Source organism: Coturnix japonica, chromosome 13 (assembly GCF_054131305.1).
Source record: "Coturnix japonica strain WE chromosome 13, WE-NBRP24, whole genome shotgun sequence".
Lineage (NCBI taxonomy): Eukaryota > Metazoa > Chordata > Aves > Galliformes > Phasianidae > Coturnix > Coturnix japonica.
Genome location: NC_140675.1, coordinates 931,817 through 944,845, shown reverse-complemented (window position 1 = coordinate 944,845; position 13,029 = coordinate 931,817). Strand labels below are relative to the sequence as shown.

At 43.0% G+C, this 13,029-nt stretch overlaps 1 protein-coding gene across 1 annotated transcript; it reads right to left on the bottom strand.

Moving 5' to 3' along the window:
• Positions 1-427: 427 nt before the first annotated feature.
• LOC146758536 (obscurin-like) lies at positions 428-5,736 on the bottom strand. Its single transcript, XM_085514872.1, has 4 exons — positions 5,481-5,736; positions 4,567-4,836; positions 3,663-3,929; positions 428-438 (listed from the first exon to the last, which is right to left on the bottom strand). Exons 1-4 carry the CDS (start codon positions 5,728-5,730, stop codon positions 428-430), a joined length of 798 nt encoding a protein of 265 aa, XP_085370998.1. The 5' UTR covers positions 5,731-5,736.
• Positions 5,737-13,029: the final 7,293 nt, after the last annotated feature.

Genomic DNA, 13,029 nt, shown 5'->3' with positions numbered 1-13,029 from the left:
TATTTTATAAACACTGCTGAGCTTTGGTTTTTTTTTTTCACTTTTTTTCCCTCTCTATTGAAAAAAAAAAAATAAATAAATGTTCCCTCTACTAAGTGTGCATTATAAGGTACTGCATTTCATTAGTTCCTCTTTTACGATGCTCCAAACATATTGGACCATGTTTAAGCTAGCCTATTTTTCCTATGAAGTTATAGGAATGTATAATAGATTGAAAGCATGGTTAGCAACACTTATTTGGTATTTGCATGCAGCTCCAGAGGGAGCAACTAATGCAACCAATAGTATGGATATGGTGGTTTTTGAGCGTGCTTTTCCTTTTTTCTTTGCATCTTTTAAGCAGTCTTCGACTGACCAATTGTCCCAGTGGACCACACTGTCAATCGTATTAATCTCCCTCAATTTGCTGTTGGTTGTTGTAGTGATCTCACTCGGTATCTGGATTTATAACATCAGGAGGAAGTCTTCCTTAGAGTCAGAGAATACTGAGTGGCAGGGAGTGTGGAGAAACTTTGGAGAGACTTTTAGAGGACAGACATCTTTAGTGTCATGGAGCTTTACTCCTGAACACTTAAAGAATCCTGAGAGTTTGACTGCATATTTGAGACAGGAATGTTGTGGCTCAGGCAGATCTAAGGAGGCACAAATGACTTGGGGCCTAGCTAATGCTTATCAGGCCTTATTCAATACCATTCCTGAGAGGGAAGATTTTGAGGTTGAGAGAGAGAGTCTCAGGGCTGAGAATGAGAGTATCCAATCCAAACTCGACACTCTCCAGTCCGAGCATAACGTCCTCCGGTTCGGGTACAACACTCTTCAGTCCAACTACGACAGCCTCCAGACTGAGTTTGGTGCTGTCCAGAAATATAAAGCCTTGGTGGACATTGGTGCACAATGCACCCTAATGCCCTCAAGTCACCAAGGGACACAACCAATATATATCCATGGAGTAACTGGGGGTTTACAAGAACTATGACTATGTTGGAGGCCGAAATAAGCCTCACTGGTAAAAACTGGCAAAAACAACCTATTGTGACTGGTCCAGAGGCTCCATGTATACTGGGAATCGATTACCTTAGGATGGGATATTTTAAGGATCCCAAGGGGTATCGATGGGCCTTTGGGATAGCTGCTGTTAACACAAACGGTGTTAAGCAGCTGTCAGCTTTACCTGGTCTGTCAGATCCTTCTGCTGTGGGGTTGCTCCAGGTAAAAGACCAAGAGGTACCAATTGCCACCAAAGTGGTTCACAGACGGCAGTACCGCACCAACAGGGACTCATTGCTCCCCACTCACAAGCTAATTCGCCAATTAGAGAATCAGGGAGTGATTAGCAAAACTCACTCGCCTTTTAACAGCCCCATATGGCCAGTGCATAAAGCCAGTGAAGAATGGAGGCTGACGGTGGATTACCGTGGCCTAAATGAAATCAAACCTCCATTGAGTTCTGCTGTACCAGACATGCTAGAACTCCAGTATGAACTGGAGTCAAAAGAAGCTAGGTGGTATGCCACCATTGACATTGCTAATGCCTTCTTTTCCATCCCATTGGCTGCAAAATGAAGGCCACAGTTTACTTTTTCCTGTAGAGCTGTTCAGTATACCTGGAACCGTTTAACTCAAGGGTAGAAGCACAGCCCAACAATTTGCCATGGGTTGATCCAAGCTGTCTTGGAACAGGGTAATGCTCCCGAACACTTGCAGTATATTGATGATATTGTCGTGTGGGGCCATACAGCAGCAGAGATTTTCAAGAAAAGAAAACAGATAATCCAAATTCTTTTGCAAGCTGGTTTTGCCATTAAGCGCAGCAAGGTGAAGGGGTCTGCCCAGGAAATCCAGTTCTTAGGTGTAAAATGGCAAGATGGGCATCAACACATCCCAGCAGATGTGATTGACAAAATCACTGCTATGTCTCCTCCCACCAACAAGACAGAGACCCAATCTTTTCTGGGAGTAGTGGGCTTTTGGAGAATGCATGTCCCAAACTACAGCCACATAGTGAGCCCCCTCTATCAGGTAACATGGAAGAAGAATAATTTCTCGTGGGGTCCTGAGCAGCAGCAGGCTTTTGAGCAGAGAAAACAAGAGATAGCCCGTGCCGTGGCCTTGGGGCCAGTACGGACAGGACAGGATGTAAAGAACATCCTCTACACTGCTGCTGGAGAGAAAGGTCCCACTTGGAGTTTGTGGCAAAGAGCTTTAGGAGAAACCCAAGGCCAACCCCCGGGACTTTGGAGTCGAGCATATAAAGGGTCTGAGGAGTGCTACACTCCAACTGAGAAGGAGATCTTAGCTGTGTACGAGGGGGTTCAGGCTGCTTCTGAAGTAGTTGGGACAGAGGTTCAGCTCCTTCTAGCACCTCGCTTGCCTGTGGCCCCCCTGTCACGGACACGGGTAGATTTTTGTTTAAACCGTGACAACTACCCAGAATGCAGCATAAGGGAATTTTTGCCTAGAACTCTGGAGGACTATTTGTAACTCAGAAAGGTCAGAGATAGAAAGTTCACACTGATTTCTGGGTCACCAGCCTCACCGTACATCAGCATTTTTGGTTTTTAAATGATACATAAAGTTCTCAATGGCACTGCTCTAGTTGGTAGTTCTTTTTCTTTCCGTGCAGCTTGCTCTGTTCATGGCTTGTGAACCGCTATTCAGGCCAGACAGCTGCAGCCCCAAAGACCTGCCATAAATGTACAAATTCTACCAGGATAATGTCTTGGTAGTGGAGAAACAGGATGCGCAGTCATATGGCTCTCACACATATCTTGTACAACCAGCTTGGCTCTGGACCGGGCATCACCAATGTCACAGGTGTACACGTCACTGTCACTTTTCTCCAGATTTTTTATGCACAGCTGCAGGTCTCGTCCTTTCTGTGCCCTCTTGTATTTCCTGCCAGGCCTGAGCTCAGCAATGCCTTTCCTCCATATGACGAAGGATGCGGCTTTCTCGCTCTGACATGTAAAAAGTGCACTTCCACTTTCTTCAATTTTCACATCTGAAAGTTCCTTGATAAAGTAATTAGGTTTTTCTGGAAGGAAAAAGAGAAGGATGAGGGTGTAGGACAAAGGGATTTGTTACCCCAACAAGTCCCAAGCATACAGAGGTGTCCTGAATCTCCTTTGCCCTCATTTCAGAATATCACATAGAGATGCAAAGAGTCTAAGAAGACCACAGAGTCCACCCATTTACATAGGTTTGATAATTCCAGTAGATATCTGCAAAGTTCAATACCATTATACATGCGCTGGTAGGATCTCATCTGATAAACTGCATATAGTTTTGATTACACATATTCAATATAGACTAATTCAGATTGCCATCTTTTCCTGGCTCACTAACACCCAAGATCATAGAATCATAGAATGATCACAGAATCATAGAGTGGCCTGAGTAGAAAAGGACCTCAAAGATCATCTAGTTTCAAACCCCCTCCAAGGGGTCACCAACCACCAGACCAGGCTGCCCAGATCCACATCACACTGGAGAATCATTCAGTTTCCAGATTATTTTAAGGAAAAGATTTTAATCCATCATATTTTCTGAAAACTAAGAATTGATCCTGCTCAAGGAAACAGAAGAGAAAAACATCACCCACAGGCTGCAGATATTTACCTCGACTTCTCTACATGCCATCCCCAGTGTGCTTTTCAACTCACCTTGCACAGTGACCCTGGCTTTTGTTATGGAGTCCTCTGTCTCACAGGGGTACTCCCCACTGTCCTTGGCAGTAGAGTCATGGATAATCAGAATGGCCCCAGTTCCCTCCTGCTGCAAGTCGTACTTCTGGCTTTTTCTGATTGCTTTGCCATCCTTGCACCACCTGATGTTCAAATCCGGTTTTGACAGCTCACAGCTCAGGCTGATTTCCTGCCCTGCTGCTGCTGTCTTATCCTCCAGCTGTTTTGAAACCTCAGTAGGTTTTCCTGGAAGAAAACATTGCTTTTTGAGTAACATACACTTAGGGTAGGAGGCCTCTCTCAAAATACATGCATCTACCTGCTGGAGATAAGTTAGAGAGGCACTTGCAACAGACGCCATCCTACAGCCAGCAGTAATCTGCAAAGTACAGACAATAGAATTCCAGGCAGCATTTATTCTCTCTTAAATCTACCCAATTGAGGATGATGAACCATGTCTGAAAACTGCCTCTTTCTTCTCTCCACTCATCACACTGGGAGCCTCGGATGATGCTCTCAGATGCACATGTTCTAGATAGGAATTTGTTGTACAGCTAGATGATGTGAAGGCCATCCCTTCAGCTTATACTTAGAGGATATTTGCTCCCACAGTTCCCTCAACAGATCATTCCTGACTTACTGTTAATGGAACAAGCTGTAGTGAGGTGACCATTGCCAACACTACCCCAGTGCTTTGGGTAGTTCTCACATTTGTGTAAAATGTTTTGTCCTTTTACTTATTTTTAAGAGAAATTCTCAGTGCTTCGAGGTTCAAGTAGAAGGTTGCTATTCACTTTAACCATATTATGAGTTAGCTCTCACGACAATCTTATCAGAAGACAGTTGAAGGAATCAGACCCCAGAATCTCTCCCATCTCATTACCTTTCACAGACAGAGAGGCTTTGGAGGTTAGACCACGGGCAGTAAAAACGACTTCCCCAGCGTCAGTAGGAGTCACACTTTTGATAATGAGAGTATATTTCCGACCCACGTTAGAAGCTTTAAATCGCCCACCACTTTCCACTCTGCTTCCATTCAGTGTCCAGTTGAACTCATCAATGCTTTCATGGGACGGAATGCATTCAAAAGTACAATCTTCTCCCTCCTGGATATCAGTGTTTTTCAGCCGTTTGGTAATGCCACTATTCAGCTCTGGAAGGTAAGAGATAGGTTAGAATGAGGTTTATATGGAGAAAAGGCATTTGTGACTGACATGAGTAGCAGTACTGGTGTTTTAACTCAGGATTTGCAAAACATGGCTGTGTTCCTTACTGATGTATTCTCTAAGACATTCTCCACTCAGAATTACCAGAAAGCTATAAAAAAAAAGAGACGTGAATCTCTTGGCTTTGCTCTGGAAGAACTACAATTAGAGCAGCTCAGTCCATGGAGCAGAATGAAGATTCAATGAGCTAGAGAGGGAAAAACCTAACAGAGAGGACAACTCTAGGATGCTGCGTGAGAAAAAGGGTTTTGCCTATGACAAGAAATTAAATGTTTCTATTAGCTAATTTGTTACCAATCTACCCCTACTGGTGTTCAAACCATTTCTCCATTTTAGGGATGGTTTGAAAGGAAACATTTCCAGGACATTCTTGATGTGTTTAGTGATTTTCATGGCAAAATGCGATACATTTACATCAAAAGCAATGGGAATTTTCCAGACATCACTGTGCTAAATTGCAGTAATACACTTCTATTGTAGAAACTATTAAGGCTCGTGGGGGAACAGGTGTAAGACATAGTGACCACACTGAATGTGCTTTCAGCACTCCTTTACTTTCCACAGTACTTACCCTGAATGCCGACCTTTGATTTGGCAACATCACTGCCAATATCACAGGTATAGAAACCTGCATCTGACTTCTCGAGGTCATGGATAAGGGGACATAGGGTCTTCCCAGACTGTACCAGCTCATACTTGTTGCCAGAAGTGAGCACAACACCGTCCTTTTTCCACACTGGTTTGACCTTCTCTTTAGAGACTTCGCATTCCAATTTAATCACACCCCGCTCCTCACCAAAAACATCATCCAAGGACTTCATGAAGACAGCAGGCTTCTCTGCAATTAAAAAGGCAAAACAGAACAATGTGATACAGAAGTTGATACATTTCCAGTTGCTTTCAGATTTTTAAAGAGGGATAAATAAATCTTTACCAGCACTGACGACACCAATATAGAACCTAAAGCGGTTTCATGTGTGTTGACTGAATGCACTTTATGGAATTCTGAACTAATCAGTAGGAGAATACAGGGAACAGGAGGGACAGCCTGCATTGCCTTGGATGGGACTGATATCATATGAAGTAATTGGGATGCGGCTCTTCTAAAGCTGGAGAGCTGGCATTGCCCTCACATGGAGCAGAGCTCATACAGCAGGCCACAGGATTAAGAGGATAAGCTGCTGAACATATTTGATTTTCCTGTTTTATTGACTCCTTTTATCAATCTTCTATTTCACACATCAGATGTTTATACTGAGGAATAAACTTCCACCAAATGCAAAAGAAAGGAGAAAGAGGAAATCCTTCAAACTCTGAGCGCATAGAGTAAAAGAGCTTAATTGCTGGGGAGAGCAGATTAGAATCACAGTACCCTTAGAATTGGAAGAGACCCTTAAAGGCCATCTAGCCCAGCTCCCCTGCAATAAAAAGGGACATTCACAGCTAGATCAGGTTGCTCACAGCCTGGTCACTAGTCATCCCAGAGGCAAAACACACACTGAATGATCTCTCCCTGCAGTCATAAATCCTTGGAGACAACAGCATTGACAGTGCATGTTACTGAAGCAGTAAAAGAAACTGCTCTTGTAACTCTCCTTGTGCTAAATAAAATGATGATAAAAAGCAATGGAATGCTTTGGCAGGACACCAAAACCATCCTCCTTCCTTGATATCTGCTGCAATGGAACCTTCCACTGGAAGAAAGCCCCTGATGACTTGTCACCCCAGAGAGGTGAGCTTTAGAAGCAGGACTGCTGCACAATAGAAAGAACTGGAGCTCCTTAGCATCTCTTACATCCAGGAGGGCTGTGATCAGACCCACCTATCACCTTCAGGTGCGCTTTCTGACACCTTGTCTGACTTCACTGTCACTGTGCCAGCATCCTCAGGCTTAACCTGCTTCATTGTCAGTGTGCAGCAATTGCCAACGTTCTTGATGTCATTGTAATTGTTGGTGTAAAGGAGGTTGCCATTCAGGAACCATTCCACGTCCTCGTCATTATGGGACAGCTCGCAGGAGAAGACAGCAGAGCTCTCTTCTTCAATTTCTACATCCTGCAGGTGCTTCTTCACTTCTACATTGCGGGCTGTGGGGAAACAAGGTGAACTGTTACCACTGTTACTATAAATCATACTGGGATGTGGTAGAATGGTTGGACTAGATGATCTTTGTGTAATCTTCTCAGTGAACATTATACATTTATAAAGTTAGCAGGAGAGAACAGCAGAAATCAACCCCAAGAAGAGAAATCTGAGGTGAAATAGGTTCAGCTTCAGAATCTTGAGCTCTGCTGAATGCTTATCCCTCTTGATCTTGTACTTCTCAGAGGGCTTGATGAGTGTGTGGCCCTTGAACCATTTCACAACCTTTGGAGAAGGCCTGAAGTCACAGGACAGGATGACAGAATGATGTTCCAAAGCTGTCTTGTCCTTCAACTTCCTGGTGATTTATATATGGTAATCTGCAAAGCAGGGGTGGAAGAGAAGAAAGGATGAGGACAATTGGAAGAAGAGGATAGTCTCTTGCGTGTATTCCATTCCAATTAATGTCATGTTCACAATGGTTCTTTGAACAACTCTAAAGATAAAACAAACGATTGTCTATAGGGAATGCCACTGACTACATTTCTATAAAGTAATACTGTATGTTATCTACCAAATGCAAGGTCCAGCTCTTGTTCTGTGCTTATTAAATTGCTCCCAATTGTTGAGGCTTTTATTCAAATAAGAGTGAGTTGAAAATATAACAAGTACTTTAGGGTGTGAATGGAGACTCTTACGCTGGGGACAACAGCAGATAAAAAGCCTGCAAGTTTCTTTCAGATGAAATCAATGACAAACTGCATCAAATTTAGGTGCTACCAAACTCAAACTTGTCTACTTCAGAAATACAATTAATTTCACCTGATTTGACTTCTTTGCTATAGCCAAGGACAAAACCTCAGCTCTGTAGATCTGAATAGTAAGCACATCACAACTATTCAAACAGATCTTTTACTGAGATGCAGCTGTCTCATTTAGTGTCCAACGACTTTGAACTGGAAATGGAGCAGACCCTCCAGACACACACACAATATTTCAAAGACCCCAGAGAAGGAAGGCTGTACGTTAATTAATTCTTCATCTTCATGATGTAAACCAAGCCAGGATATGTTACCTCTGACAAGCAGATTGGCTGTGGGTTTTGATTTGCCAATTGAGAACTGAATGGTGCTTGTCATATCAGTGGTGGTTTTCAGTATGGTCAGCTGGTGGATGGAGCCTTCTTGCTGCATAATCAAGTATCTGCCAGCCTGTAAGACTTCCCCACGTAGATACCACTTGGGAGGTTTCACAGAAGGAATGGATATCTCGCATTCAAATTTGGCTTCTTCAGGCTCAGTCACATAGTCATCACACAGCTCCTTTACTAGATTAATGGATTGCTCTTTAAGAAGGATGGAACAAGAGAAAGCAGAGATTTAGAAGGAATGTAAAAAACCCTTACATTATCACCCTACTTACTCACGTCAGCATTACTGCACATGAACACTACACCTATCAGCTCAGAATGCCTTGAAACATCATTAAAAAATAATAGAAAGAAAAGAATGTTGTTAAGAAGTCAGACAATAAGATTGACAATCTGAAAAGAGCCCAGATCTTCTGATTCCCAGTCCAACATCTAAATCAAACCATGACCTTCCCATCCCAATATCAAACTCCTCGCATTACGAAATGGAAAAGAGGTTCAATGAAACACGGACATTGATAATTACTTTGGTTAAATACAGCAACTTAGCTCTGAACAACAAGTTTTCTCCTAGTAAAGGTCTCTGTAGCTCAAATGTAATGACTCAGGAGAAATTCATTTTCCAGGAAGTTCTTGCCCTTATAATGGTAACAGTGGCAAAGCTGGGGACTGAACTCTTGAGTAGTGTGCTAACTCAAATGTCTCCCTTTTCTTTATCACACTTAACATCATATATATACTTTAACATTGTATATATTAAAAAAAAAAACAAAAACCCTGTGTTCTTTTCAAACAGCAAGAGAAAATGAAGAAAAAGTCAAGCTATGTTTTTTATCCCTCAACGTTCAAACACAAATCTGAAGTCGAAAGGTAGAAAATAAACCTCCTAAGAAAATAATCTGTTTTACTTAGCAAAAGTAAATTCCAAAAGACAAGCTGGATATTTTGTGGGCAGAAAGGTAGGTAGGTAGGAGTTTTTATTTCTGTGAAAGGTCCTGGTGGTGTTTAACTTCCTTGACATTAAAGCAAAGGATGTTAGCTCGTTTATAACATAAGATAATTTAATCAAAATCGTCATCAGAAGCATAATTACCTTTAACTGTAAGATGGGCAGAAGATTCACGAGATTCTGCCTTTTCTGCTACAGATTTGATTTCTGCTGCATCCTTGACTTGGACACGTGTGTAAGTCAGCGAGTAGCTCTTTCCTGAAGCAGAGAACCACAGAGTCACTAAGGCTGGAAAAGACCACTAAGGTCATCTAGTCCAACCGCCAGCTCATCCCTACCAAACTGTGCTCTTGAGAGCAAACCCACAACTACACTTCGCTTCCTTGAGCAAAGAGCTCTGAGGCACATGGCCAGGCTGAGCATCATCCATCTGGTTTCACAGCATCACTGCCTGTTCTCTCATGTCAATGAAACCACCCATTCCCCCACGTCCACATCCCCACCAAAGTGTAATCTAAACATGACTTCTACAAGGACTGACCAAATGTGGCCGTCGTCACCTTCAAAGTACCTGATACAGAAGGATCACACTCACTGTCAGACAAAACCTCTTTGGAGAGGTGAACTGACTGCCCTGTTCACCCCCACGTTGGAAATAACTGCACTCATTTCCTACCTGCTCCTGGCAGTGTGGGATGGTGGGATAGCATCACACTTCCCACACTAAGCATCCCACCATGTCACTTGTTCCACCTAAACCTCAGTCCCAAAACAAAAGGGGAACTCGCTTCTGAACCCTCTTCACTTCATTTCAGATGTCTTATATGCTTGATCTCCAACCCACCCCCCACTCAGGAGAAAGATCCCCCTCTTACACCCTACCATCTTGCCGCATTCTGATGTTGTCATCAGCCTTCAGCTTGTTGTCATCTTTGTACCACTGGCTCTGAACCTCATCGTGTGAAATCTCACAGACAAAAGATGCACTCCCATATTCATTCACTTCTACATCTTCCAGTGCTTTAACAATCTTGATATCTCCAGCTGTGAAACACTAGAAATATATTTGTCAGGGTATTTCCAGAACTGAGTGCAGCATCTTTTCCTTACACATATTCGCATAGAAAATAAGTAGGATTATGTTTTATTCTAAACCATCATCCATTCCTGAGTCATTTCCCTTTTCAACACAGTCAATGCATTATTGCCCTTGAACTTAAAGATAGACTTACTAGCTACAATGGAGCTCCCTGCAAACAGTTTTCATGGAATCTCATTTATTCTAAAACCTTTCAAGCAAAATTAAGGGTAGAAAAACAATAGAACTGACTGAATCTTTAAGGTCATTTAGTTCCAGTCCCCCTGCTATAGGCAGGGACATCTCCCTCCACACCAACTCTTCTCCTCAGGGTCAAGGCTTCTCTCAAATCATTCTCCTCTAAGCCTGTGCCTGTGCTTGGGATTGCCCTGACCCAGGTGCAGGGCCTTGTACTTGGCCACAATCAAGTTCATGAGGCTGCCAAGGGCCCACCCAGGTCCCTCTGGGTAGCATCCCTTCCCTCTAGCACATCAACAACACCGCTCAGCTTGGTGTCATCTGCAAACTTGCTGAGGGTTCATTTGATTCCACTCTCCATGTTGCCTACAAAAATGTTAAATAACACTGGTCCCAACACCACCCTCCACCTGGACACTGAGCTATTGACTGCTGCTCTCTGAGTGTGACCATCCAGACAGTTCCCTATCTTGCAACTGGTCCATCCATCAAAACCATTTTTCTCCAGTTCGGTGACCAGGATGTCATGCAGGACGGGATCAAATGCTCTGCACAGGTCCATGTAGATGATGTCAGTTGCTCTCCCATTATCCACTGATGCTGTTACTCCATCATGAAAGGCCACCAAGTTTGTCAGACATGGCTTGACCTTGATGAAGCCATATTGGTTACCACCAATCTCCTCATCTTCATTTTTCAAACTATGCCAAGGAGAACTAGACAGAACTCTACAATGTTGTGTCACTACAAACCTGTCTGAACCATTGGCTTCTCTGCATGCTCATCACTAGTCTCTCCTTAGCTTGTGTGCCCACAAACAATGTATGGGGAATGTCAGCCACAAATCTTACCTAGGGGACATCTTTGCTTCAAAGTCCCTTGAACATCACACAATCCCTTTTAACTCTCCAGGTCTGCATTTATTTATGTCAGAATCAGACCATATTTCTGTGCTGCTATTTCCCTTTCCTTCTGAAGGGCCTGGATACAACTTAGATTAACCTCAGGAGCAGAGTTCCTGTATAAAACAGCCAGTACTGAAACAGCAACCCAACCTGGTTGCAGAATGAGAGAGAAAATGAGAGTTCACCAAAGTCATGGGACAGGACAGATGTTCATGTTCATGCTAACACTGAACTCAAGTGGCCACATGAGGACAGCAGCTAGTAGGAAATCAGAAAAAAAGCATCCTTTCAGACGTCCCTTGGGAAGATGGAATCTACCAGGGCACAGCAGACCTGTGTGTTTAGTAACCATTCTGATGCTTCAGAGCCCGCCGATGAGCTACAAACTGGGGCTTAACCAATGCAACACATGGAGGGAAAATATGTCTTGAGCATAAAGAAGAAAGAGAAAGGTATCCAAAAGGACTAACCAAGAAATGCCCAAACTGCCCATGAAGCATTTCTTCCTGTGGTGCAAAATACCACAATAGGATTTATTTGCTCTTTCAGTTAAACATACCATGAACCTTTAGGGTAGCTGATGTCTTCTCTTAGGCTGCTTGGCACGTGTATGTTCCCTGATCTTCAAATTCACACTAGTGAATAATAAGACTTCCCTTATTTCCCTGGGAAGTAATGCCCACTTCTTTTACTTTGATGGAGCTCCTTCCCATCCTAGAAAGGAAAATATCAAGTCAGATCTCCATGAGTCCTTCCATCTCTGCACTGAGCAAAGGGAGCTTTCAGATCTATGCTTAATTCACCCACTCCCCTAGAATTAATGGAACTGTGCTTACTGGAACATATGCTGAAGCTTAAGCACAGTGCAGTGTTTTCAACATGTAGGAATGGCTATAGAACTTGCATAAATTCTGGCTGACCTATGACAGCTTAAAGCACTGCGGAGAACTGTTAACAAGCCTGTTTGGACATCACCTTGAATAAATGACGTTATCCTCAAGTAAGGGAAGGAACATCTAAGCACCGGGGAGGCACACAAAGTGCCAGAGCAAATTCTCACACTGTCAGGTGCAAAGAAAACTCAGATTTCACCCTAAAACCCAGTTCACAACAAGGCTACAAAATCCTGGCTGAGAATTTCTGTGTTAGAGTTGAAGCTCAAGACTGTGCTCCAACCAACAATATTTTGTGCAGCAAGACCTCAGGAGTTCACAATAAACCCAAAACAAACTTCAATTTAAACTTGATAAATGAACTCAGGACATAATAACAAAGAGTGCTGATCTGGGCAAGTAAAAGAGCACAAAGAAAAGAGAGCAATGCAAAAGCTATCAAGCAAAATCTCAGACTCGCATCCCTTGGAAGTGAAATTAAAGGCTCTCATTCATTTCCAGAGAAGTCAGAAAGGAAAATACCATTACATGCCATACCTTGAACCACTTGACGTCTACCTTGGGCCTGCACAGCTCACACTCAAATGTGACCTTGTCCTTCTGAGTGACGCTAATGTCTGCCAATGGTTTGCTGATTTTCACAGGCAATTCTGAGAAGGAGAAAGAAGGATGTGGATTTAGTTGGGAATGAGGTCTCTAGGAGCATCTGGCATAAGGAATAATGAAAGGCAGTGCCTACTCTCCAAGCGTACTAGAACTTGTAATTAACAACAAAAAAACCTATTGTTTTGAGCACATTATCATTACTTGTGCTAGGGACAATAACGTTCCAACAATCCTCTTGATATCTGAGGGATACTCTGGT